A 25,559-nucleotide genomic window follows, 5' to 3' on the forward strand; every position below is an offset into this window, starting at 1 on the left:
TAGTATTCTTTACAAAAATTCATAATGGTAACCATATTTTCCACCAAAATACAACAATTAATGCACTTATTGTTAATGCTGTAACATTAAAACTTTTTTTTTAAGCCCAATCTCATTATTTTTAAGTATATGATTTACATTTTTAGTGCACAGAACAGTTGTTTTTGCCATTTTTAATAATAATGAATAATTAATAAGCACATCATGTATTATTAACACACCACATAAGCCACGCCCCCAAACAAATCGCGCAAAAGAACAGAATGTCCCTTTCAAGTACCTTTAAACGTGACATATTGTGTGATCCCAGATATATATATATAATGACAAAAACATTTATCGTCCATTATAAACGTTTATTTTCTGACAGAAATAAATCGCTTGCTCTGAGGAGGTTTGAATGAACGGGGGGCTGTAAATTCCTCAGGGGGTGAGAGTGGGAAGGGCCGAACTGAACACGAGCTTTTGGGCTGATAGCGAAGCCCTACTGAATTTCCCATCAAATAAATCCCAGTTTTTGGTATTCTATTTACAATAATTATCACATTAAACTAGAGATACAGGTACACCGTCGCAGTGATGGGAGGCAACAGCAGCTCGCGCCACGTTTCCCTCGACGATGAAGCCGATGAGGTAACATTCGTAAAGGGCATTCGGGTAAGTGTACTAGATAACAATAAACTTATGAAGAAGAGTTTTTCCTTTTCTTTATTAATTAATTATACCTACATTACCTCCATTGTTAATGCAAAACTTTCTTTGGTGCGTGCTATGTTACTTGTACGTACTTGCATTGCATTTCAATGATTCAGTCGAAGACTTTGATTTCATATTATTGTAATATTGTGCAAATTGCATGAAATGCATTGTTTGTGAAGATTTTATGGGTGTAGAACAAAATGTACTCCAGTGCATGTTATGTTATGTTAAATATAGCCTATGGGTCATGCATGTTGACCTGCTCTGCATACTTAGCATGCATACTACACCTATATATGACTGGTAAACTTATAGACATAATGCTTTCGAAACAGACTTGTGCTTGACTAGTGACTGCAGAGCCCCACACCAACCTAATAGTACTGAAACTTATCATGGTATTACTAGATTTTGTTGGACACATACCATGGTAATACCATGTTTTTGGGTATGTACCATGGAAATACCATGGTACATGAATTTGGTTGCCAGTATATATCAATGAATTTGTTCGAAGGAATGAGAAACTGTATTGATGTGCACAAATGCTAAATGTTGTGGAGGTGAACTAACTGTTGTGCAAATGTAAATAGTGATGTGAGAAAGCACCAAAGCGATGAGAAAAATTAATGCAAATTCAATCAATTTCTGTGTTATTTGCAGTTGCTTCTATATGCATTTGCATAAAATATCAGCTAATGAAGATCCACGAATCCTGACATTAATATCGCAAAGTTTGAAAAAGATTAGTAAATTCATTTTGGGCAACAATAATATGGACAAAAAAGTTTAGGTGGATGGATAGATAGCTAGATTTATAGATAGATAGATAGATGGATGGATGGATGGATGGATAGATAGATGGACGGACTGATGGATGGATGGATGGACGGACTGACTGATAGATTGATAGATGGATGGACTGATGGATGGATGGATAGATGGATAGACGGACGGACTGACTGATATATATATATATATATATATGTATATATAGATGGATGGATGGACTGACGGATGGATGGATGGATGGATAGACGGACGGACTGACTGACTGACTGACTGACTGACTGACTGATAGATAGATAGATAGATAGATAGATAGACTGATGGATAGATAGATAGATAGATAGATAGATAGATAGATAGATAGATAGATAGATAGATAGATAGACTGACGGATATATATATATATATATATATATATATATGGATGAATGGATGGCTAGTTATATGGACTGATATCGCAAAGTTTGAAAAAGATTAGTACATTCATTTTGGGCAACAATAATCTGGACAAAAAAGTTTAGGTGATGCAGAAAAATGTTTTTAATTTTTATTGTAAAACGAAATGGTGCACATATTTTAATAAACAAGAGAAAATGTATATCAATGCTATTTCTGATCTGATGATAAACAGCTTTCAGAGAGAGTGATTGAACGAATGAAGGAGTCTCCACCTGTGGTTCGCCCGCAAGCACCAACCAGATCCTTTATGCAGTCACCATCAACTCCTCCTGTGGCTCCTCCAGTTGAGTGTTCGTTTCCAGATGAACGTCATGTGCCCATAATGCCTCATTCTCCCTCATACGCTAGTGCTTTGGTCCCTCCTCCTATTTCAAAGCCAATAACACCTTTAGTGCCTCTTGTGACTGAGGAAACATCTACACCACCTTCATCTGTAGATTCACCTACAGGTAATAAGCATGTAGTTGTACCCGATCCTCAACCTGGATCTGCTAACATACTTGTACCTGATCCTCAACCTGGATCTGCTAACGTACTTGTACCTGATCCTCAACCTGGATCTGCTAACGTACTTGTACCTGATCCTCAACCTGGATCTGCTAACGTACTTGTACCTGATCCTCAACCTGGATCTGCTAACATACTTACACCTGATCCTCAACCTGCTGAACCCATAAATGCTCCTTCACGAGTCTCAAGTGAACCACTAACTGCTCCTTCATTAGAGGAACCAACCAGTGCACCTGTTGAACCCTTAATTCCACCTCCTGTCGCAACCTCTACTACTGAACCTGTAACCATTCCACCTTCACCAACCACAGACCCACTTACTGGACCTGTAACATCTTTAGAGTCCTCTGTTGTACCTGTAGTTGTACCTACTGAACTTCTCGTTCCAACTGCTGAACCGATTGAACCTGTAGAGACTCCATCTTCTTCTACTTTATCTGCTGAACCAACATCTGCCGACCCCATGGACATACCGGTTCCTTCACCTGTCGAGCTTGAGACTTCACCCTTTCCAATCTCCATACCTGATCCCATTCCATCAATCCTGGAGGAGTCTACTGTGTCACCATCTGGATCTGCTTCAGATGAGGTTTCACCTGATGAAATGCCTTCCAAGACGCAAATGGATCCACCTTCAACTGAAGAAGTTCCTCCAGTTGAGGAACCTGTTGTTCCTCCCTTAATTGACCAAGTTGAGGTCTTTCAACCTCAAACACATGTTGGTAAGTTCATAATCTGGTACATTAGTCTTACCACAGTCTTTCTGGTTACATTTTTTACTGATTGACCAGCAAAGTCTCCAATTGTATCTCTAAATGCTTAACTCAGTCTTGAAGTCAGTGAAATGGTACAGAGGCATGAACATCATGATTTTCTGTAAAGCTGGTTTGAAACAATGTGTATTGTGAAAAGCAAGTAAATTTGACTTGATGTCTGTATTCCGTATCACTAGAGAGAAGTCTGTCATTTCCACTAGAAGGACTAGTTATGGTATTTTAAATATACATTAGAAAATAGATAGGGTGAATTTCCATCTCGTGTTGACTTTAAAGAATTAGTTCAGTTTCAAATTAAAATTTCTGTAATTTTAATTTTAAATTAAAAAATTTTATTTTGAAAGTGGACTAATCTTTTTTAACATCTCAGAAACTTGATTGTGTTAAATAATTCATTGGAAATCTCCATTCATCCTCAAATGCGGCTGTGTTTCTTCTGCTTAGTGAATGAGGAAATGCTCCGGAAGCAGATTAGAGAAGATCTCCAGAAGCTCCTGAACGAGGAGATGAAGACGGCAGAGCGTAATATGCTACAACAGTAAAAACTCATCTGATCTTTCAGCAACATACCCAAGAATGCAGTGAGTTTTAGTGTTTAAACTGTATTTACTGTGTGTTTTCGTGAGGCTGGAGGAAGAGAAAGCTAAAGCTAAGGCCCAGGCTCAAGCTGCAGCCCAACTCCAGATTCAGGAAGAGGTCCAGAAGGTTCTGGAAGAGGAGAAGGTGTCCTATCAACAGACTCTAGCTGACGCCATTAGGAGGGAGCAGGTGAACGTTCAGGATGAGCGTCTCATAACTCAGTATTATGTAAGTCAGCTTCCTCACACAGGATCTTGCTCGTTGTGTGTTGTTTGTGTATGTGCCTCGAGTGTACGTGTTTCTGACAGTTTGATTGGCTTCTTCTGTCTCATAACAAAAAAATACTGTTGCCATACTGTGGTATCATATGGTACTTTCACATATGGTCTTTACTCCACGGTCCTTCAAGGAATACAGATAGATAGATAGATAGATAGATAGATAGATAGATGGGTAGATAGACGGATGGGTAGATAGACGATGGATGGATGGATGGCTGGGTAGATAGATAGATAGATAGATAGATAGATGGACAGACTGATAGATAGATAGATAGATAGATAGACGGATGGTAGATAGATAGACGGATGGTAGATAGATAGACGGATGGATGGGTAGATAGATAGATAGATAGATAGATAGATAGATAGATAGATAGACGGATGGTAGATAGATAGACGGATGGATGGGTAGATAGATAGATAGATAGATAGATAGATAGATAGATAGATGGATGGACTGATAGATAGATAGATAGATAGATAGATAGATAGATAGATAGATAGATAGATAGATAGATAGATAGATAGACGGATGGATGGATAGATAGACAGATAGATAGATAGATAGATAGATAGATAGATAGATAGATAGACAGACGGATGGGTAGATAGATAGATAGATAGATAGATAGATAGATAGATAGATGGATGGGTAGACGGATGGGTAGATAGATAGACGGATGGGTAGATAGATGGACGGATGGATGGATAGATAGATAGATAGATAGATAGATAGATAGATAGATAGATAGACGGATGGGTAGATAGACGATGGATGGATGGATGGATGGCTGGATAGATAGATAGATAGATAGATAGATGGATGGATGGGTAGATAGATAGATAGATAGATAGATAGATAGATAGATAGATAGAGAGATAGATTAGACGGACGGACGGACGGACGGACAGATAGACAGATAGATAGATAGATAGATAGATAGATAGATAGATAGATAGATAGATAGATAGATAGATAGATAGATAGATAGATAGAGAGATAGATTAGACGGACGGACGGACGGACGGACAGATAGACAGATAGATAGATAGATAGATAGATAGATAGATAGATAGATAGATAGATAGATAGATAGATAGATAGATAGATAGATAGATAGATAGATAGATAGATAGATAGATAGATAGATAGATGGATGGATGGATGGATGGATGGTTGGAGTTATATATATGCACATAAATATACAAATAATAGTCAAATTAATAAACTTAAAAATTAACAAGAAAATGGAAAATATCAAGATAAAAACTAATTCAGAATATTAATATAACTATAACAGTGTCTCAACGATACTAAAATAACTATATTGCGTAACGCTTTCTCTACATTGATCTGCATGTGTTTTCTTTGCTAATGTCCAAACGTTATAAACGCATGAAGTAAGTGAGATGCTGGTGCTGCTGCTGAACTCCACTGTCGCTCATTTCCTTTCCATCTCTCTTTCTCTCGATCTGCTCGTGTCTTTCAGTGGATGGAGAGGAAGGTAAGACGCTGCGGCTTCATTCTGCAAATCACTCGCTCTTTCACTTTTTTGAGAGAGATTTGTGACCATTTCTATATCAGCAAGATGTGATGAGTGAGTGAATGCTTCAATACAAGGTTAAATTAGTTCAGTTTAATTTATAATAATTTATCACACACATATACAAGCCATTGGTGGAAATTTAACAACATTTTCCAGTTTAGAGGTCATGTGTGAGCAAGACTGTTTGTATTGTACATCACAAAATGCATGTGCCTTTGAACTCTATTTACTACAGTGATCAGTTATTTTTATGGGAGATTTACAGTCATAAGATGTTTTATCTTTAGGCTCAGAAGCTGGATGAGAAGGAGAAAGATCTGAAAAATCAGGACACTCTGTTCCGGGAGCAGATTGCCAAGATGCAAGAAAAGGCAAAATGATTCATCCCATCTTTCATATGCTCTCCATAACTTTTTCAGAGTGATGTCACCTCTGCATATGCAGTATATTACATATGTTGACCATCTCTCTTTGTTGTCGTTCAGGCGGCTCAGTTCACTAAAGTCACAGCTGAAAATTACAGGAAAGGCTTAGAAGATGCAACAAATCGCTTCAGGTGAGTGTGCAAGACTGTTTTTATTTTAGTTTTACTAATATTTTGAATTAGCTTTTATTTTTTTGATTTTTAATTTTCATGTTAACTTTAGTTTAATGGTCACTCTTTATATTAAGTGTCTTTTAACTACTATATTTCAGTTTTTGGTGATATAACCTGTTAAGTTTTTTGACGTATATTTATATTTTATTTAATTTCAGCCTTACTTCAATAAACAGAAATGTTTTTAATAGTTTTAGTTTTAGTTAATGATAATAACCCTGGTGCAAGATCAGTAAATTGCTTGTTTCTCTCTCTCCAGGCGATACCAAATCCAGCCAGTGTGTTTGGATCTACAGAGTCAGATAATGAAGTGTTACGCTGAGAATAAAGGTCAAACCATGAGCTGTTCCAACATCGCATCACTGTACATTCAGTGTGTGGACCGCGCCAAACAGGTAAACCGGACACTTGCATTAACATGACATGACTTACTATGGAAGCTTGTTTCCGCCACATATGTGATAAAGTGACTTTTTATCTCACAATTCTGACCTTTTTCTTACAAGTTATAAAGTCAGAATTGAGTTATAAAGTCAGAATTGTGATATAAAGACAGAATTGTGAGATATAAAGTCAGAATTGTGATATAAAGACAGAATTGTGAGATATAAAGTCAGAATTGAGTTATAAAGTCAGAATTGAGTTATAAAGTCAGAATTGTGATATAAAGACAGAATTGTGATATAAAGACAGAATTGTGAGATATAAAGTCAGAATTGAGTTATAAAGTCAGAATTGCGTGATATAAAGTCAGAATTGCGAGTTATAAAGTCAGAATTGAGTGATATAAAGTCAGAATTATGAGTTATAAAGTCAGAATTGAGTTATAAAGTCAGAATTGTTAGTTATAAAGTCAGAATTGAGTTATAAAGTCAGAATTGCGTGATATAAAGTCAGAATTGCGAGTTATAAAGTCAGAATTGAGTTATAAAGTCAGAATTGCGAGATATAAAGTCAGAATTGAGTTATAAAGTCAGAATTGCGAGATATAAAGTCAGAATTGAGTTATAAAGTCAGAATTGCAAGTTATAAAGTCAGAATTGAGTTATAAAGTCAGAATTGCGTGATATAAAGTCAGAATTGCGAGTTATAAAGTCAGAATTGAGTGATATAAAGTCAGAATTGCGAGATATAAAGTCAGAATTGAGTGATATAAAGTCAGAATTGCGAGATATAAAGTCAGAATTGAGTTATAAAGTCAGAATTGCGAGATATAAAGTCAGAATTGAGTTATAAAGTCAGAATTGCAAGTTATAGTCGAAATTGTGAGTTATAAAGTCAGAATTGTGATATAAAGTCAGAATTGTGAGATATAAAGTAAGAATTGCGAGATATAATGTCAGAATTGAGTTATAAAGTCAGAATTGAGTGGTATAAAGTCAGAATTGAGTTATAAAGTCAGAATTGCGAGATATAAAGTCAGAATTGAGTTATAAAGTCAGAATTGAGTTATAAAGTCAGAATTGTGATATAAAGACAGAATTGTGATATAAAGACAGAATTGTGAGATATAAAGTAAGAATTGCGAGATATAATGTCAGAATTGAGTTATAAAGTCAGAATTGAGTGATATAAAGTCAGAATTGAGTTATAAAGTCAGAATTGCGAGATATAAAGTCAGAATTGAGTGATATAAAGTCAGAATTGAGTTATAAAGTCAGAATTGCGTGATATAAAGACAGAATTGTGATATAAAGACAGAATTGTGAGATATAAAGTCAGAATTGCGAGTTATAAAGTCAGAATTGATATAAAATCAGAATTGCGAGAATAAAGTCAGAATTGCGTGATATAAAGTCAGAATTGCGAGTTATAAAGTCAGAATTGAGTGATATAAAGTCAGAATTATGAGTTATAAAGTCAGAATTGAGTTATAAAGTCAGAATTGAGTTATAAAGTCAGAATTGAGTTATAAAGTCAGAATTGCGTGATATAAAGTCAGAATTGCGAGTTATAAAGTCAGAATTGAGTTATAAAGTCAGAATTGCGAGATATAAAGTCAGAATTGAGTTATAAAGTCAGAATTGCGAGATATAAAGTCAGAATTGAGTTATAAAGTCAGAATTGCAAGTTATAGTCGAAATTGTGAGTTATAAAGTCAGAATTGTGATATAAAGTCAGAATTGTGAGATATAAAGTAAGAATTGCGAGATATAATGTCAGAATTGAGTTATAAAGTCAGAATTGAGTGATATAAAGTCAGAATTGAGTTATAAAGTCAGAATTGCGAGATATAAAGTCAGAATTGAGTTATAAAGTCAGAATTGCAAGTTATAGTCGAAATTGTGAGTTATAAAGTCAGAATTGTGATATAAAGTCAGAATTGTGAGATATAAAGTAAGAATTGCGAGATATAATGTCAGAATTGAGTTATAAAGTCAGAATTGCGAGATATAAAGTCAGAATTGCAAGTTATAAAGTCAGAATTGCGAGATATAAAGTCAGAATTGATGATATAAAGTCAGAATTGCGAGTTATAAAGTCAGAATTGCGAGATATAAAGTCAGAATTGAGTTATAAAGTCAGAATTGCGAGTTATAAAGTCAGAATTGCGAGTTATAAATTAAAGTCAGAATTGTGATATAAAGTCAGAATTGCGAGATATAAAGTCAGAATTGAGTTATAAAGTCAGAATTGCGAGTTATAAAGTCAGAATTGCGAGTGATATAAAGTCAGAATTGAGTACGAGATATAAAGTCAGAATTAAAGTCGAGATATAAAGTCAGAATTGAGTGATATAAAGTCAGAGTGATTAAAGTCAGAATTGAGTGATATAAAGTCAGAACTGAGTTATAAAGTCAGATTGTGATATAAAGTCAGAATTGAGTTATAAAGTCAGAATTGCGAGATATAAAGTCAGAATTGAGTTATAAGTCAGAATTCAAGTTATAGTTGAAATTGTGAGTTATAAAGTCAGAATTGCGAGTTATAAATTTAGAATTGCAAGTTATAGTTGATTGTGAGTTATAAAGTCAGAATTGAGTTATAAAGTCAGAATTGCGTGATATAAAGTCAGAATTGCAAGTTATAGTTGAAATTGTGAGTTATAAAGTCAGAATTGTAATATAAAGTCAGAATTGTGAGTTATAAAGTCAGAATTGAGTTATAAAGTCAGAATTGCGAGATATAAAGTCAGAATTGAGTTATAAAGTCAGAATTGCGTAATATAAAGTCAGAATTGTGAGTTATAAAGTCAGAATTGAGTTATAAAGTCAGAATTGTGATATAAAGACAGAATTGTGATATAAAGACAGAATTGTGAGATATAAAGTAAGAATTGCGAGATATAATGTCAGAATTGAGTTATAAAGTCAGAATTGAGTGATATAAAGTCAGAATTGCGAGTTATAAAGTCAGAATTGCGAGATATAAAGTCAGAATTGAGTGATATAAAGTCAGAATTGAGATATAAATCAGAACTGAGTTATAAAGTCAGAATTGTGATATAAAGTCAGAATTGAGTTATAAAGTGAGAATTGCGAGATATAAAGTCAGAATTGAGTTATAAAGTCAGAATTGAGTATAAAGTCAGAATTGCGTGATATAAAGTCAGAATTGCGAGTTATAAAGTCAGAATTGAGTTATAAAGTCAGAATTGCGATGAGTTATAAAGTCAGAATTGAAATAAAGTCAGAATTGTGATATAAAGTCAGAATTGAGTTATAAAGTCAGAATTGAGTTATAAAGTCAGAATTGCGTGATATAAAGTCAGAATTGCGAGTGATATAAAGTCAGAATTGCGAGATATAAAGTCAGAATTGCGAGATATAAAGTCAGAATTGAGTGATATAAAGTCAGAATTGCGAGATATAAAGTCAGAATTGAGTGATATAAAGTCAGAATTGCAAGTTATAGTCGAAATTGTGAGTTATAAAGTCAGAATTGTGATATAAAGTCAGAAGAATTAAAGTAAGATTGCGAGATAAAGTCAGAATTGAGTTATAAAGTCAGAATTGAGTGATATAAAGTCAGAATTGAGTTATAAAGTCAGAATTGCGAGATATAAAGTCAGAATTGAGTTATAAAGTCAGAATTGCAAGTTATAGTCGAAATTGTGAGTTATAAAGTCAGAATTGTGATATAAAGTCAGAATTGAGTTATAAAGTCAGAATTACGAGATATAAGTCAGAATTGAGTTATAAAGTCAGAATTACGAGATATAAAGTCAGAATTGAGTTATAAAGTCAGAATTGCGAGATATAAAGTCAGAATTGCGAGTTATAAAGTCAGAATTGCGAGTTATAAAGTCAGAATTGTGAGTTATAAAGTCAGGATTGTGATATAAAGTCAGAATTGCAAGTTATAGTCGAAATTGCGAGTTATAAAGTCAGAATTGCGAGTTATAAAGTCAGAATTGCGAGTTATAAATTTAGAATTGTGATATAAAGTCATAATTGCGAGATATAAAGTCAGAATTGAGTTATAAAGTCAGAATTGAGTTATAAAGTCAGAATTGCGAGTTATAAAGTCAGAATTGCGAGTTATAAAGTCAGAATTGCGAGATATAAAGTCAGAATTGAGTTATAAAGTCAGAATTGCGAGTTATAAAGTCAGAATTGCGAGTTATAAAGTCAGAATTGAGTTATAAAGTCAGAATTGCGAGATATAAAGTCAGAATTGAGTTATAAAGTCAGAATTGCAAGTTATAGTTGAAATTGTGAGTTATAAAGTCAGAATTGCGAGTTATAAATTTAGAATTGCAAGTTATAGTTGAAATTGTGAGTTATAAAGTCAGAATTGAGTTATAAAGTCAGAATTGCGTGATATAAAGTCAGAATTGCAAGTTATAGTTGAAATTGTGAGTTATAAAGTCAGAATTGTAAGTTATAAAGTCAGAATTGTGAGTTATAGTCAGAATTGAGTTATAAAGTCAGAATGCGAGAAATAAAGTCAGATGCGATTGTGATATAAAGTCAGAATTGAGTTATAAAGTCAGAATTGCGTAATATAAAGTCAGAATTGTGAGTTATAAAGTCAGAATTGAGTTATAAAGTCAGAATTGCGAGATATAAAGTAAGAATTGAGTTATAAAGTCAGAATTGCGAGATATAAAGTCAGAATTGAGTTATAAAGTCAGAATTGCGAGTTATAAAGTCAGAATTGAGTTATAAAGTCAGAATTGAGTGATATAAAGTCAGAATTGAGTTATAAAGTCAGAATTGTGAGTTATAAAGTCAGAATTGTGTTATGAAGTCAGAATTGTGAGTTATAGTCGACTTTTTGAGTTATAAAGTCGAAATCGTGATATAAAGTCAGAATTGTGAGTTATAAAGTTGCAATTGTGTCGAAATTGTGAGATATATTCACAATTTCGAGTTATAAAGTCAGAATTGTGAGTTATAAAGCAGAATTGGGCGACAAACCAATTCTGAGGGAAAAAGACTTGTTTTTAGAATTATATCTCGCAATTCTGACTTTATAACTCGAAATTGTGAGTTTATATCGCGCAGTTCTGAGAAAAAAGTCAAAATTGTGAGATAAAAAGTTCCAATTACCTTTTTTATTTTTTATTCAGTGGAAGAAACAAGATGATAAAAATTTTAGCTTAGAACATATCTTGAAATAAGACTTTAAAAAAAGTGGTTCAAAAAAGAATTACAGAAATATTTATACGATTTCTTGCATTCAATTTTTTTTCCAGGATAAAAAGTTAAGCACTGGAGGTTAACTTACCGGGCTGAACATCAGATCTACAGTGTCATGGTGAAAGACAAAGGGCAGAAAATACACACATCTAAACCAGTCCTAAAACTCCAGACCTTTATAGCTAAATGTGCCAGTTCAACATTTTCCACTGGAAGCGTGAGGGAATTTCATCCCTACAGAAAAAGAAAAGGAAGTTTTCTCATTTCAGCAGTTTTGAATATGCATGAATAGCCATGATTGGACATTGATAGTGAAATACCTCAATCTCTTTTAACTGTGAACTGTGAGCTAAATGCTAAATGTTTTCAGGTGCTATCGAGAGCGTTGTTTGTCTGCACAGACGTAGTGATGTTTCTTGCTCAGTATCCCTTGATTTTTCAGAAAAACACTGCACAATTTTTTTCCAAGACCAAAACGTACAAAGCGATGCAAAATCTGGAAGCTGCTGTGTGATGATGACACATTTTTGCATAGTAAAAAATTTGTGCCTTTTCCTTTGAAATGTTTTATTTATGGTCATTTTGGGTAAATGTGATTGGCTTTAGCAGCACAGTTTGGATTTCATCCAAAAAGCAAAATGGCAACCCCTATAATAATGGGTGTAGGTCACATTATTTTGTAGGTTCTTCATTGTGCAACTTTAAATAACATAATTCCACTAGATGGCAATGTCGCCCACAGTCTGTGGCCAGAAACTGAACGTTATTGTCATATTCTGGATGTATTGTGGAACCACGCTGGTCTAGAAGGTTAAAAGGACGAACAACCCTCTCAGCAATCCCATTTTCCCAAGCCTCTGATCAGCAGAATGACAATAAGTTCAGTATGAAACGAACATGACCAGTTGTAAAATGAGGCAGTAGAGCATTTGCATGGCTTGTTTTCTGGTTTATTATTTTATTGATTCTCTGTACAGCACCAAGGGGGCTATAGTTCTGTCAGTGCAGTATTGTGTTGTATGAGAAGGTGAAATGAATAAGAAATCATGTCCACCTGCCTCTGGCATCCTCTGATAAACAAGTCCTACCAGCATAAACACATAGCCTAGATTCAGCACAGCAGTTCATGCAAATTTCACATCTCTGCCTTAACCGTCTGTCGCACGCATTATGAAAGCATGTTTGATGCAAAATATTCTTGCATGAAGAAACAGCTCAGACTGTCATCATGTTGCTCCAAACCCATATATATGATTTCTTTTTTATTCTGTTGAACATTTTTAATGAATATGTCACTCTTTTGCATGAATTTACAGGAACTTTCATGCATCCAAAAGGATATAAATGCACCATAAAAATATCATATTAGTCCATATTTCAAGTCTTCCGAAGTCATACAATAGCTTTATTTGAGAAACAGATTGAAATTTAAGCTATTTGCTAAAAAACTTCACAGGATCAGTCTAATACACAATTTAATAATTTGTGAAGTGAATCAACCGATTCATTGAAAAGATCTGACTCAAGAATTGTTCAAGACATTGTATCTACTCTAACACAAAACATATAGCTTTATGAGAAATGAGTCCTATGGACTACATTTATGATGCTATCCTCTTATTTTCATTCTGTATAAAAGATTGACTCAGATAATCGTCAAAAAACTCCTTTTGGCGTTCCACAGAAAAAATAAAGTCACAAATCTGTTTTAAAAACAACCTTAAATATGGACAAACCCAGCAGTTGGGTTAAATGTTTGACCAACCTACAGGGTAGTTTTATTTAACTCAACTATTGATTAAAATTACTATGTGGCTCGCTTATAATGAACACAAAATATGTTAAATTAAAATAAATTAAAAATCAGACACACAATTACTAGAGGAAACAATAATAAGCAACTTAAAAAATGTTTATTATTTAATTATTATTTATTAAACATATTAATAAATGTTTAATTTATTAAACATTAATAAATATTAATTTCCAACCTATTTTTAAGCAAGCAATATAGTAATTATATTCATTTAAACAATAGTTGAGTTAATTGAAACTACCCAGCAGGTTGGGTCAAACAACCAAATCGCTGGGTTTGTCCATCTTTAACCCAACTTGGGTTATTTTTAACCCAGCATTTTTCAGAGAGCAGGTTTGAAATGACATGAGAGCGTTTTTATTTTGGGGTGAACTAACCCTTTAACTACATATTAAGACTATAGATACTAAAAATCGAAATGAAAAACATCTGACAGCAGCATATTCCCTAAAATAGCCATGTTCATTTCATTCCTGAGTTGTACAGTGTTGCCTCTGGGCACTAAGTGTTTACACACTCATAACACACAAATAATTTATATGACTAAATGTTTTGATTTTAAGTTTACGTGCTAACAAATGTGAGTTATATTTTCTATTTTTCTCCACCATTGCTCCTCAAGATGTTTTTAAAGACTGCTAGGATGTAGTGGGACCAAGAAAAAGCTTTTTATTGGTTTAAATTCGTACTCATCTCTTCATTTTATATGCATCAGGTGCTTGTAAAGTGTCCAGAATAAGCTTGTTTCCCAGAGTGCAATAGACAGACTCTCACTTTGCAAACCTGAAACCACGATGCCCTCCTCGGCCCCTAGCTTGACATGAGCAAACCGAGCTTTATATATGATGAAAGATTTAACAGGTGACATTTAGTAAACCCTTGTGGTACATTGACTGTTTACAGAGGGCTTGATGATTCTCAATTACAGTTTTATAGGACGATCTGAGAGGTGCAAATCTCGAAGTGTGACGAAAGGTCACCGCGGCATATTGAACGGCTGGTTCGGTTGTTTGAAGTGCCCTCACTTGGAGCGAGGCAGAGCCGTGAATTGCGGGTCACCGTGTGACCTGGATTTTACAGCACCATGAAACCGGCTTCAGATGTCTGCCAAGGGCATTTCAAATCAAACGTATGATTTTATCCTAGCAAATAACAGGACACCGTAGGCGTGACCTGTTGACGCCGTAGGATGCCAGCTTGATATTGCTTTTCTAGAGGTCGTTGGTGAACAAGTGCAAAACTGTGTGACTTTAATGTACAATACAAGAGCTTTCAAGTGATTCTAAATTGCATAATTAACAGTGTAGTCTCTGTCTGCCTTTGTTTGTTTACTCACAAATTTGGCCCGTTTAAGTAAAGTGCACTTTACCTGTCATCCAATCTGATGTATGAACATCTCAAGAACCTTGTCTGTGGTTCAGATTCTCTCCTGCAGCACTGCATTGATATTCCTTAAATGGTAAATGGTACTGAACAAATGATTTCATTTTCTGTTTAACATTTATTGTGAGACATAGCTCTGTTCCAAATCGTTGTTGTATGAATAAGCAGTCGGTGATCTCACTTGGCTTAAAGGGATAGTTCACCCAAAAATGATCCCGCGATTTACTCACCCTCAAGCCATTCTAGGTGTATATGACTTTCTTCTTTCAGATGAACACAATCAGAGTTATATTAAAAAAATATCCTGGCTCTTCCAAGCTTTATAATGGTTGTGAACGATTTTGATTCCCAAAAAAAGTGCATCCATCCATCATAAAAGTAATCCATTCGGCTCTAACTGTATTAACTATAATAACTAGCTTCGGCAGACGGCGTTATGGCGAAAGTGTGAACATTTCTCTTTAGAAACTCTCGTTTTAGACTTCTAATTCATGACTGGTGTTTTGTTTTGCTCTATCCTTTGCGCTTCTGCGTTCGTCATTACGTTATGCGTCGGGTCAGAAGTTACTCTTTTTTTGGCGTAAGTCGATTTGTGTCTGTCAGAAGCTAGTTATTTTATTTTTTTTAGGTGCCCTGGAACGTTCTTTCACAAGATGTAATATAAGTCTAAGGTGTCCCCTGAATGTGTCTGTGAAGTTTCAGCTCAAAATACCCCATAGATTTTTTTTAATAATTTTTTTAACTGCCTATTTTGGGGCATCATTAACTATGCACCGGTTCAGCATGTGCGTCCCCTTTAAATCTCTCTCCCCCTGCCCCGAGCTCTCGACTATAATACAGTGCATTTTCAAAGTTCACACAGCTAATATAACCCTCAAAATGGATCTTTACAAGATGTTCGTCATGCATACTGCATGCATGCGTCGGATCATGTGAGTATAGTATTTATTTGGATGTTTACATTTGATTCTGAATGAGTTTGATAGTGCTCCGTGGCTAAAGCTAACATTACACACTGTTGGAGAGATTTATAAAGAATGAAGTTGTGTTTATGAATTATACAGACTGCAAGTGTTTAAAAATTAAAATAGCGACGGCTCTTGTCTCCGTGAATACAGTAAGAAACGATGGTAACTTTAACCACATTTAACAGTACATTAGCAACATGCTAACGAAACATTTAGAAAGACAATTTACAAATATCACTAAAAATATCATGATATCATGGATCATGTCAGTTATTATTGCTCCATCTGCCATTTTTCGCTATTGTTCTTGCTTGCTTACCTAGTCTGATGATTCAGCTGTGCACAGATCCAGACGTTAATACTGGCTGCCCTTGTCTAATGCCTTGAACATGGGCTGGCATATGCAAATATTGGGGGCGTACATATTAATGATCCTGACTGTTACGTAACAGTCGGTGTTATGTTGAGATTCGCCTGTTCTTCAGAGGTCTTTTAAACAAATGAGATTTATATAAGAAGGAGGAAACAATGGAGTTTGAGACTCACTGTATGTCATTTCCATGTACTGAACTCTAGTTATTCAACTATGCCAAGATAAATTCAATTTTTGATTCTAGGGTACCTTTAAAGTGTTAAATATGGATATTTTTCTTACAAAAACCCATCTCTTCACTTTAGAAGGCCTTTATTAACCCACTTGAGTTGTATGGATTACTTTTATTATGGATGGATTAAATTTTGACTACATAAATCGTGGAAGAGCCAGGATATTGTGTTATCCAATTGTGTTTGACTGAAAGAAGATAGTCATATACATCTAGAATGGCTTGAGGGTGAGTAAATCATGGAATCATTTTCATTTTTGGGTGAACTAACCCTTTAAGTACACCGTTCATCGTGACAAAAGTTGTATAAATCAAAATAGCTCCAAAAGAGTCAGTGAGTGACTCATTAAAATGATTCTAACCGACTCCTTTTGGCTGAATCATTTAAAAGAACAAGCTTGTAAGAGTCATTTGTTCATGAATATGGGTTTCATTTTGACACTTTTATTTCTTTCTATAGCTTCATCCCTGTGTTGTTATTGTTAACTAAAACTAAATCATTGTCATTAACTGAAATAAAATAAAATAAAGTATATAAATATTAGATTTAAATGAAAATTAAAAATGTTTGGCAACTATAAGTAATAAAATTAATACTAAATTAAAAATAAAGCTGTTAAGTGAACCGATATGTTTAAAAACTGAATGGTCCACTCTGATATGGATCTAAATCGGCATCGTCATTTGGCCATTTCCTTCACAACAGAATAATTTCTACTGAACGCACAAGGACGAATGCTCTCGTAATGGTTCACAATAGACCTCTAAGAGCTACGGCTCTGACCTAGGAAAATTTTCATTAATATGTATGCTGATTTGGTGAATGGGAGCTTAACTTCAGTGTTTCAGTGAATGCAAAATGAGGGACGTTTTGTCCTCGACAGCACTGCTGAAATTAACCAGACGTTTCCTCAGATTTGACAGCATTTGCAATGCTTTTCTTTGCATATCAAACCACGGTTCAAACCTACAACCTGTTGGTTGTCACCTTTTAATTTGCGTTCTGTCGCTCAAAGCTATCACATGATTTCAGAAGACTTGGAGTACAGTGAATTTGTAAGTGCTTTTGGTGTTTTATTCATGTTTGGAGCTTAACATATGAATCGATGTGTGAAGATTCGTCAATAATTCTCCTTTTTTGTTCCACAGAAACAATAATATCATCATATTCCTGACTTCAGATGGATCTAGCTCTAAAGGAAAAGCACTATCATGGCGGGTCAATGTTCACAGCATCTGCGTTCGTGTCAAAGAGCAGATGGATTTCGTCTTTTTTTCCCCCACCAAGTTTATTACAAATACATTTATACACAGGCTACAAGTCATAATAGAGGTACATAACTGATCAAGAGTATGTACAAATCTCAGTTTTCATGTATTTACAGTACATACAGTGGTTTATAAAGGACATGCACCTTGTAACTGCAATAGTATCATTCTATGAAACCTATCATATTATATTCCCAAGTTGGTTATAAATAATAAGATTATTTGATACCTGCTCATGTATGACTAATATTCACATCATGTGGTTTTCTTTATGGATAACAGTGCTTTTATGAGAACTCAAAGTCTTTTTTTGGAGGTTGCAAAAGGGGTTTAATCTGCATCTTCGGATGATAGACATTTCTGTCTGGCTTCGTGATCATCAAACGTCACTTTCTTATTCCGTTTAGGGTCGATCCAGGAGTTTCGAATCACTGCATTGTTCGGCAGTGGATCCGCCTCGATGATGGACACCACCCGTTTCTTCATTTTACTTTTCAGGACTTTCTGAAACTTCTGCCTTGTGAAGGCGTACAATAGCGGATGGAAGACCGTGGTGCCGTAGGCCATGACCAGAAAGCCCAGTCGGAGCTTGACAGTGAGGTCGCTGGGGCCTGCGCTGAGAATCACAGTGTTTAAAACAGTAATGGGCGTCCAACAGAGGAGGAATGTGGAGATGATAAGCAACGACATACGGAAAACGCGCTTTTGCCGCTCACGGCGTTCCCGGTGGCGCTTAACGGCCCTTCGAAGGGCGATGATCACCGAGACGGACGTGCGCATGCCAAGCGGAGCGTTTCCGCGGTTGCCGGCGCTGCTCTGCGAGGCGTCCGTGATCTCGGGCAGCTGCTGCTCGGACGTCGACATAAGAGAGAAGTTCTTTTTTCTCCTCATCTTCTTTTTCTTCTTCTGCGCGGCGTGGAAGCGCGTACCAATGCGGATGTTGAGAGCCTGCAGGATCTTTGCGTATGTCACTAACATTATGACGGCAGTCAAACAGAAAATGGGGATTTGGGCCACTAGGTGGTAGTACAGTCCAAGTTCGGTGTAATACTCGTTGACGTGTACAACGGCGGTCTGATTGGCTTTGGTGGGCTCTGGTCCCAAGAATCCCACTTCGATAAATGGCACCAAGAAAGCTGACAAAAGACAGCACCCAAATGCAACCCAACAGAGCCACCGCTCGTCCCATAGTCAGCACGCGATTGGCGGGTTTAACGGAGATGTCATATCGGTCCAAAGTGATGGCTAGCACGTTAGCTGCCGTAGCCACGCTGGCGAAGGACACGCAGGCCTCGTGGAAGCAGCAGACGAGCACCGTGTCGCCTTGCAATGACAGCATCAGCACGACGATGGTCAGAGGGATGCAGCAAATGCACACCAACACGTCCAGCACGTGGAGGTTCATGGTGACGATGTTGCTAACGGAATTGACCAGGTTGGACTTCATGCAGTAGAGCGCGAGCACGGTCAGGTTGCTGCTCAATCCCAGGACAATCTCCAGCATGAGGAATCCGGTCAGGGACACCTGGAAGCTGAGCGGGTAAGGGTACGGGCCGGCCGCCGTCATGGCGGGACTCACAGCCTCGGTGATGTCAAGGACAGTAACGTTACTCATGGTGCTTTCTTCCTCCGTTGAGGGAGGGACGTGCATTATCCTGAAAGGTAAAAACAGCAGGATTCACAATCAGAGAAACATGTGGAAAGACCAGATGTGTTTGAACAGAGAATGCCTTTTGAGTTCCAATTCAGTTATTGCATTTGAATTGAGGTGGCGAACGGGATGCAGAATTGCAAGTCGAATTTGAATATGTGAATTACAATGAATTGAAAGTCGAAGAAATTCTCGTAACTGTAAGTTTATCAAGACAAAGCTGAAAAGATTGTAAATATCTTGAAGTTTCAGGTTTGAATGTCTTACAGATGGATGGATGGATGACGGATGGATTGATGAATGAATGGATGGATGGATGGATGAATTCAAATTCACACTCATTCACTCAATACTGAATTTTGTACAACCCTCTTTCAAATCTAAGAGAAGAACAAATTAAGTTGTTAAGGCCAATTCACTCCGCACAGACAAACGCCAACGTTTGTTGGATCCGTTACTCCTGTCAGTGTCTGTTGCCGTTGGTTGGGGTTTTTCACCAACTTGTTTATTGGCGCTTGTCTGTGCGGTGTGAATTGGCCTTAACGGCACATCATTCAAGAGATTTTTTGGGGGTCTCACCTATAGAAACCAACAAAACCATTAGATTAAGGTATCTGGTAGATTTCTGCTGGATTCGAAGCACCACCATCATATACAAAGTTCTGTTTGTCTTACTAGTTCAGATTCCCTGTGTGCCTTCGAATGGCTTTACATCTGATGCTTCTGTGCACGTTGACTAATAATGCATTGGTCATGCACTGCGCGTTCTGTATTAGGCGCTGCTATGAATAGACACACTTTATGCATTATTTTTGTCTACGATGCTTTTTCATTTGTTGCACAGTGATGGATTGCTCCATTTGCAAATGCGCCTGTCTTTAGTGCTGCGTTTCATTCATCACCGTGAGGGAGAATTAAGAGAGAGGATTGTCGAGATAAGTATTAACCTGGCTTTTGTAATTTACTCCAGTGTAGATAGATGCATCAGGGTGCCAACTGGGTACTAATAACTCTTTGTTTTGATCTAGGCTGACTGACACCTTGGAGTGAAACCATATGGAAACTTGAATGACTTCATGAGCTAAAACACAACACCTCACAGATCATCAAGCTTGTTTTCATCCTTGACGACTAATGACAACTGTCCAATAGTTTATTCTACGCATTAGTTGACTTACCCTTCCCCTTCCAGCTTTTTTCTCAGCCTCGGGAGTCAGCAGTCGAGACGGGAGAGTCTGGAAGGGGTACAAGTTGTACATCAGCCCCAGGCATGGCCTTTCAAGGAAGTATTCTGCACTTCTTAATCCTCGTAATCCAAGCGAATCTCTCGCTTTTTGATCAGGGATGATGGTTTTTTACTAAACCAAATGATACGTTTGGACCCCTGCCATGCCCAGACCTAAGAAAGAGTTGTTCTTTCGTGTTCTGATTTGTTTAGGAGTCCAAAGAAAATAAGTGATTCAGAGATAAAATGTCCATTTTCCTTTTCTAATCTATCTTAACAACTGAAAGCAATCGTTTTCGATTGATTATTATATCCACTTTAGGGTTTCATCTCGCTTGATACCATCTCATTCCGTTGCTTCAATGCTGGCATATTCCCGTTATTGCAGTTTTATGGGCCCTAGAAGGTGATAAATCCATATTGATTTGCGTTTGCTGATTTGCATGTGCCATCTGCTGAAGAATCCAAGGTCGCAGAATTGTTTAGGTCAGCACGAGGGGGTGGGGCATTCCGGGTGTTGCCGATGTAATTTTCTGTCCCCTCACTGAAGGTCACCTTTAGGCTCTATCAACGCTTTCTGATAAAAACTTTCCACATCCGTGGAGAGCATGGGAATGTCCTGGGAAATCCACTCGTCCTGGGAGACCCAATGTTAGTGCATGTCTTCCTGAGAGATGGCACTTCTCTTCAGCTCTTTGATTCCACAATCCTAACAAGAAAAAAGCAGAGAAGTGTTGATAAGTGAACAATCAATTATTCATTAAGCCTGCATCCAATCCATCATCAAGTATGGACTTCCATGTGTTATCCATTCATCTTTCCCAAGCGGTCTGCGGAAATGCACAAGCTCTGGTCTTGCTTAACGTCCATGTGAAGGTACAAGTAACATCTGCGAACCTGCAGGGGTTGATGGATGGGCCCGTGCATCTTGGGAACAATCTACAAACACTCATTTCCAAAGCAATGCCTTTTAGGGAAGGTAACGCAATCACCTGTGTTGTTTTACGTCTGTACTTTTATCACATCATTTTTCAGTCAACGGCCGTGCAAGAATATGCCTGGATCACATATAACGAGGAGGTCGTGTTCCAGCAGTAAATGAGATTTTGCACTGTAAATTTTTTCCAGATGTTACAGTCCAGCAGACTTTGATAGATCGGGGGAAACCGTAAACAGAATCGATTGGGTTTTGGGGGCGAAATTTGTCAGGGGAGACATGGATCAATAGACTAACTAAAGTCAGAATGTTGTTTACAGGTATCGGAGAGTTAATAGACGTCCCCTAAATATTCAGACAGGGGTTTTTCAATGACAAATACTTATACTTCAGTCATGAATATTTGCGATAAGCATCTTTTATTTCCCTCTGTTCTTAATTTTTCAGATTTATTTGAATTTGATTTACTAGGGCAACTCCAATTTTGACAGATTTGCTCTCTATAAGATGCCAGTGTTGCCCTAGGGAGCTGTATATATCTGCTATTCCACGTTTCGACATCTGCTCTTTTGAATTAATACGGTTTTATATCCAAAAACTCAGCAGCATGCATACTTGTTCAATCGCATTCCTGTCATTTTTGATCACCAAAGTTATTCAATATCACCATCTTACCTTTGCGCTCCCAGAGTTCTCATCTGTCATGCAACGGAGAGTAGCTACAGCTTCACCGAAGCATCATCTGAGATCCACAAGTGCACACACTTTTGTAGCCTTTGCATGTCAGCGAGTCGTAAACCTGCCTCCCCCTGAGGAGTGTGAATCAAATACTGTCCGTGCGAACTGTCAGCAATGCCAGCGGAGTGAAACGGACGTCCTCTGACTTTGATCTACTGTCCTGCTAACTGTTTCCTTCACTGTCTTGCTTCTTTTTCTCTCTCTTCAAACTGTGATGCGTTGAAGTGTTGCCGATGCACCCCTCTGTTGCGCCTCCACATCTTTTCTTGTCCCCCTCTCTCTCTCTCTCTCTCGTTCACTGCTTCTCTATCTTCGTCTCCCTCTCTCACTCACTGCGGCGGTTTTGCAGTGTTGCTCCCTGCTCTGATTGGTCTGTCGTAATGGGGTTAACCCTTTCCTCCCCCGAGAGTGGGGATGCACTCTTTTGTTTTCTTGTCGTTCTCTCCATCCAGCTTTTCCCTCTATCCTGCGATGGCAGCGCAGTCTCGGCTCGGCTGCATCTGTCAGTCCCTGCGGAGATGCTTTGGTTTCTATTTAAACACTGTGTCAGAGTTGCATGTTTTCATTCATATTTGATGTTGTGCTCTGTGATGAAAATGGATATGTGTCTCCTGGGAAAAGGACACAAAAAGAATGTGGCTCTGTTCCAAACCTAGTGAGCTGTCTACGTAAGCAACATTTTATGGTATACAGGCAGTTTTTAAAGACTATGATACTTAATTTTAGCTACATTTTGAAATGGCATGACATGCATTTGTAACGGAGAAGGCAGTCCCACAACGTATTGTGATGAACTCAATGAAAAAAACAAATCCATACCTAAAAAAAAAAATTAGGCATGCACCAATACAAAAAATCATGATTCCGACAAGACGATAATTATGTTTTATGCTATGACTACAGGTGAATTTAAGCATCACGACATTATAATGTACAGTACAATATATATATATATAGTGAAACCAATATTTATTCAGACACCTTGAACATTTCATTCATGATTACAGGATATTCACTATAGTTTAGAAAAATGGTAATAAAATATAAGATCTCAGAGTTAAACTGTGTCAGAATAAATTAATCTTAATTATGTCAGATAACACATGGTCAGGTCAAAGTGTCTGAATAATTTTTGGTTCCAATTTTTTATCAGTTTTACACAGCAAAATCTCCAGAGTTAAATCAACTCTGCTCAGAGTACATATGGTCCCTCTCTAAATAGTGTTAAAATAACACTAAAGCAGATATAAAGTTAATGAGATAATTTAACAATTAATTAAGTAATGATTGTGCATTAGTGATGAACACCTGCTGTTAACAAGCAGAATCACTGAAGAAAAGAGAAACTCAAGAACTACAACTGACTTCAGTCACAGCCTTATTAATTGTTTAATTATCTCATTAACTTTAACTCTGGTTCAGTGTTACTTTAACACTATTTAGAGAGGGACCATATGTACTCTGAGCAGAGTTGATTTAACTCTGAGGATTTTACTGTGTACTGGTAGTCTACTGTATGAAGAATTTAATGTCACAGTTTACTTTATTTTGCTATCCTCACTTACATAAATAAAATATAGTGTCCTGCACCCACTAGTAAAAATATACCAAAAATTATATCTTGTGTCTGAATAATTTTTGGTTTGACTGTGTGTGTATATATATATATATATATATATATATATATATATATATATATAACTTAAAAAAGTTATATAACAAGTAACAGTTAACAAAGTATTATATAAATATAATATATAATTATATATAATATAAATTAGATTAAAATAATATATAGTATATTATATAAAAGTTATATAATTATTTTAAATATATTATGTATTCATATTCATTTTGAGATTAGCTAAAGATTATATTTTATCAAGGTTATTAAATTATTAGTACTTTTTAAGATTAACATTTAGAAAGTAGATGTTGGCAAAGGTAATCTAAATGGAAATGAGCATGCACAATTACATAATATTGACCGATAAATTAAAAATGTCTAATATCAGCCGATAACCAATATGTACATCTGAAATAAAAAAAAAAAATCGAATTAAACGTACACTATTTTACCCAATATTTGTGTGTGATATAGTGTATTTTAGATGCTATTGTCATGTGATCAGTGCTAACGGAAAATTATTGAAATCAAAGACGAGTATGACATGCATTTCACACAATAAGCACTATTTGTATGATTTAAGAATTGTCGATAAACTTGTTCACTGACGAGATTCTAATTATAGCCACCTGTGTAGGCAGCTCACTAGGTTTTGGAACAGAGCATGTGTGTTTGATTTAGATGATGGGAACACTTAGCGTGTGTGTGTGATATGTTGAGGAATTGTGATTGATAGTTTCAATTAAGCCGGCCTGTCAGCTGGCAGAAGGAGCAGTCTTTCTCAATTCATTTTGTTTGGCTCATTTGGCAGGTAAGGGGGGCGTCTAAAGTGACAGTCGAAACAAGAACGTGTGTGTGTTCGTATTTGAAGCACTTGTTGGCGTGCAGCTCTCCACACGTTCTGAAATGCACATGTTGTATTATTAAGTGGTAAACAGCTTTCTATAGACATGGCGGCAGCGCTGCTGAAAACTTTTCACTAAAACCAGGCTCAATATTTCAGATGCCATTAATATTTCAGCATGCTTTCCCAGCAGCCTTCCAACACTGCAGACTAATATTCTGTTATTCCTAACCATTTTTCTGTGTTGAGTGTTGGAGGAAAAAGACGCTTATGTGTGCTGTGAATAAAAATGTACAATGATTATTCTAAATAGTTATTGTTCCTCCCTCTGCAGTCATGTGTCAGACAGATGGAGGCTGTGAAAAGAAAGAAGACCTGTAGTAGTATATTTTACTAATATATTGACATGCGTTTACAAGTACTGTGGTGTTACCAGATGGTAAAACGACTACTTTTTGGTTCTGTTTTCTAGCTAATTCTTATGGTTCTCCAAGGCGCTTCAAAAATAACATGGTTTTACCATGGTACATATCCAAAAAGCCAAAGTAATGAATTTACCATATTCAAACCATGGTATTTTCACAGTAGCTACATGTCCAAAAAACATTGGTGACTCATCTGAAATGCCATTTGTGACGAGCAGGGTGGGCGAGAGCCGTGAGGGAGCGGCGCG

General features: G+C 36.4%; 2 protein-coding genes across 3 annotated transcripts; one reads left to right on the plus strand and one right to left on the minus strand.

Moving 5' to 3' along the window:
* The first annotated feature begins 98 nt into the window (after positions 1-98).
* chchd3b (coiled-coil-helix-coiled-coil-helix domain containing 3b) lies at positions 99-12,386 on the plus strand. 2 transcript variants are annotated; one of them, XM_048157708.1, is made up of 9 exons: positions 99-657; positions 2,120-3,179; positions 3,678-3,771; positions 3,860-4,040; positions 5,584-5,598; positions 5,928-6,011; positions 6,126-6,196; positions 6,498-6,633; positions 11,880-12,386. In XM_048157708.1, exons 1-9 carry the CDS (start codon positions 580-582, stop codon positions 11,904-11,906), a joined length of 1,746 nt encoding a protein of 581 aa, XP_048013665.1. In that variant the 5' UTR covers positions 99-579; the 3' UTR covers positions 11,907-12,386. The 2 variants fall into 2 exon arrangements, with proteins under 2 accessions (XP_048013665.1, XP_048013666.1); XM_048157709.1 differs by lacking the exon at positions 5,584-5,598.
* Positions 12,387-17,865: 5,479 nt separating this feature from the next.
* On the minus strand, positions 17,866-23,398 carry gpr22b (G protein-coupled receptor 22b). Its single transcript, XM_048159429.1, is given in 4 exon segments — positions 17,866-18,998; positions 19,000-19,519; positions 20,694-21,449; positions 22,353-23,398. Coding segments are annotated over 2 exon segments (1,320 nt in total). The 5' UTR covers positions 19,516-19,519; positions 20,694-21,449; positions 22,353-23,398; the 3' UTR covers positions 17,866-18,194.
* Positions 23,399-25,559: the final 2,161 nt, after the last annotated feature.

This window comes from Megalobrama amblycephala, linkage group LG15 (assembly GCF_018812025.1).
Source record: "Megalobrama amblycephala isolate DHTTF-2021 linkage group LG15, ASM1881202v1, whole genome shotgun sequence".
Taxonomy (NCBI): Eukaryota; Metazoa; Chordata; class Actinopteri; order Cypriniformes; family Xenocyprididae; genus Megalobrama; species Megalobrama amblycephala.

Coding starts and splice junctions, on each gene's coding strand:
- chchd3b (XM_048157708.1), top strand. CDS start 580: ATGGGAGGCAACAGCAGCTCGCGCCACGTTTCCCTCGACGATGAAGCC. Junction 658..2,119: donor CATTCGTAAAGGGCATTCGG/GTAAGTGTACTA, acceptor GATGATAAACAG/CTTTCAGAGAGAGTGATTGA. Junction 6,197..6,497: donor GATGCAACAAATCGCTTCAG/GTGAGTGTGCAA, acceptor CTCTCTCTCCAG/GCGATACCAAATCCAGCCAG.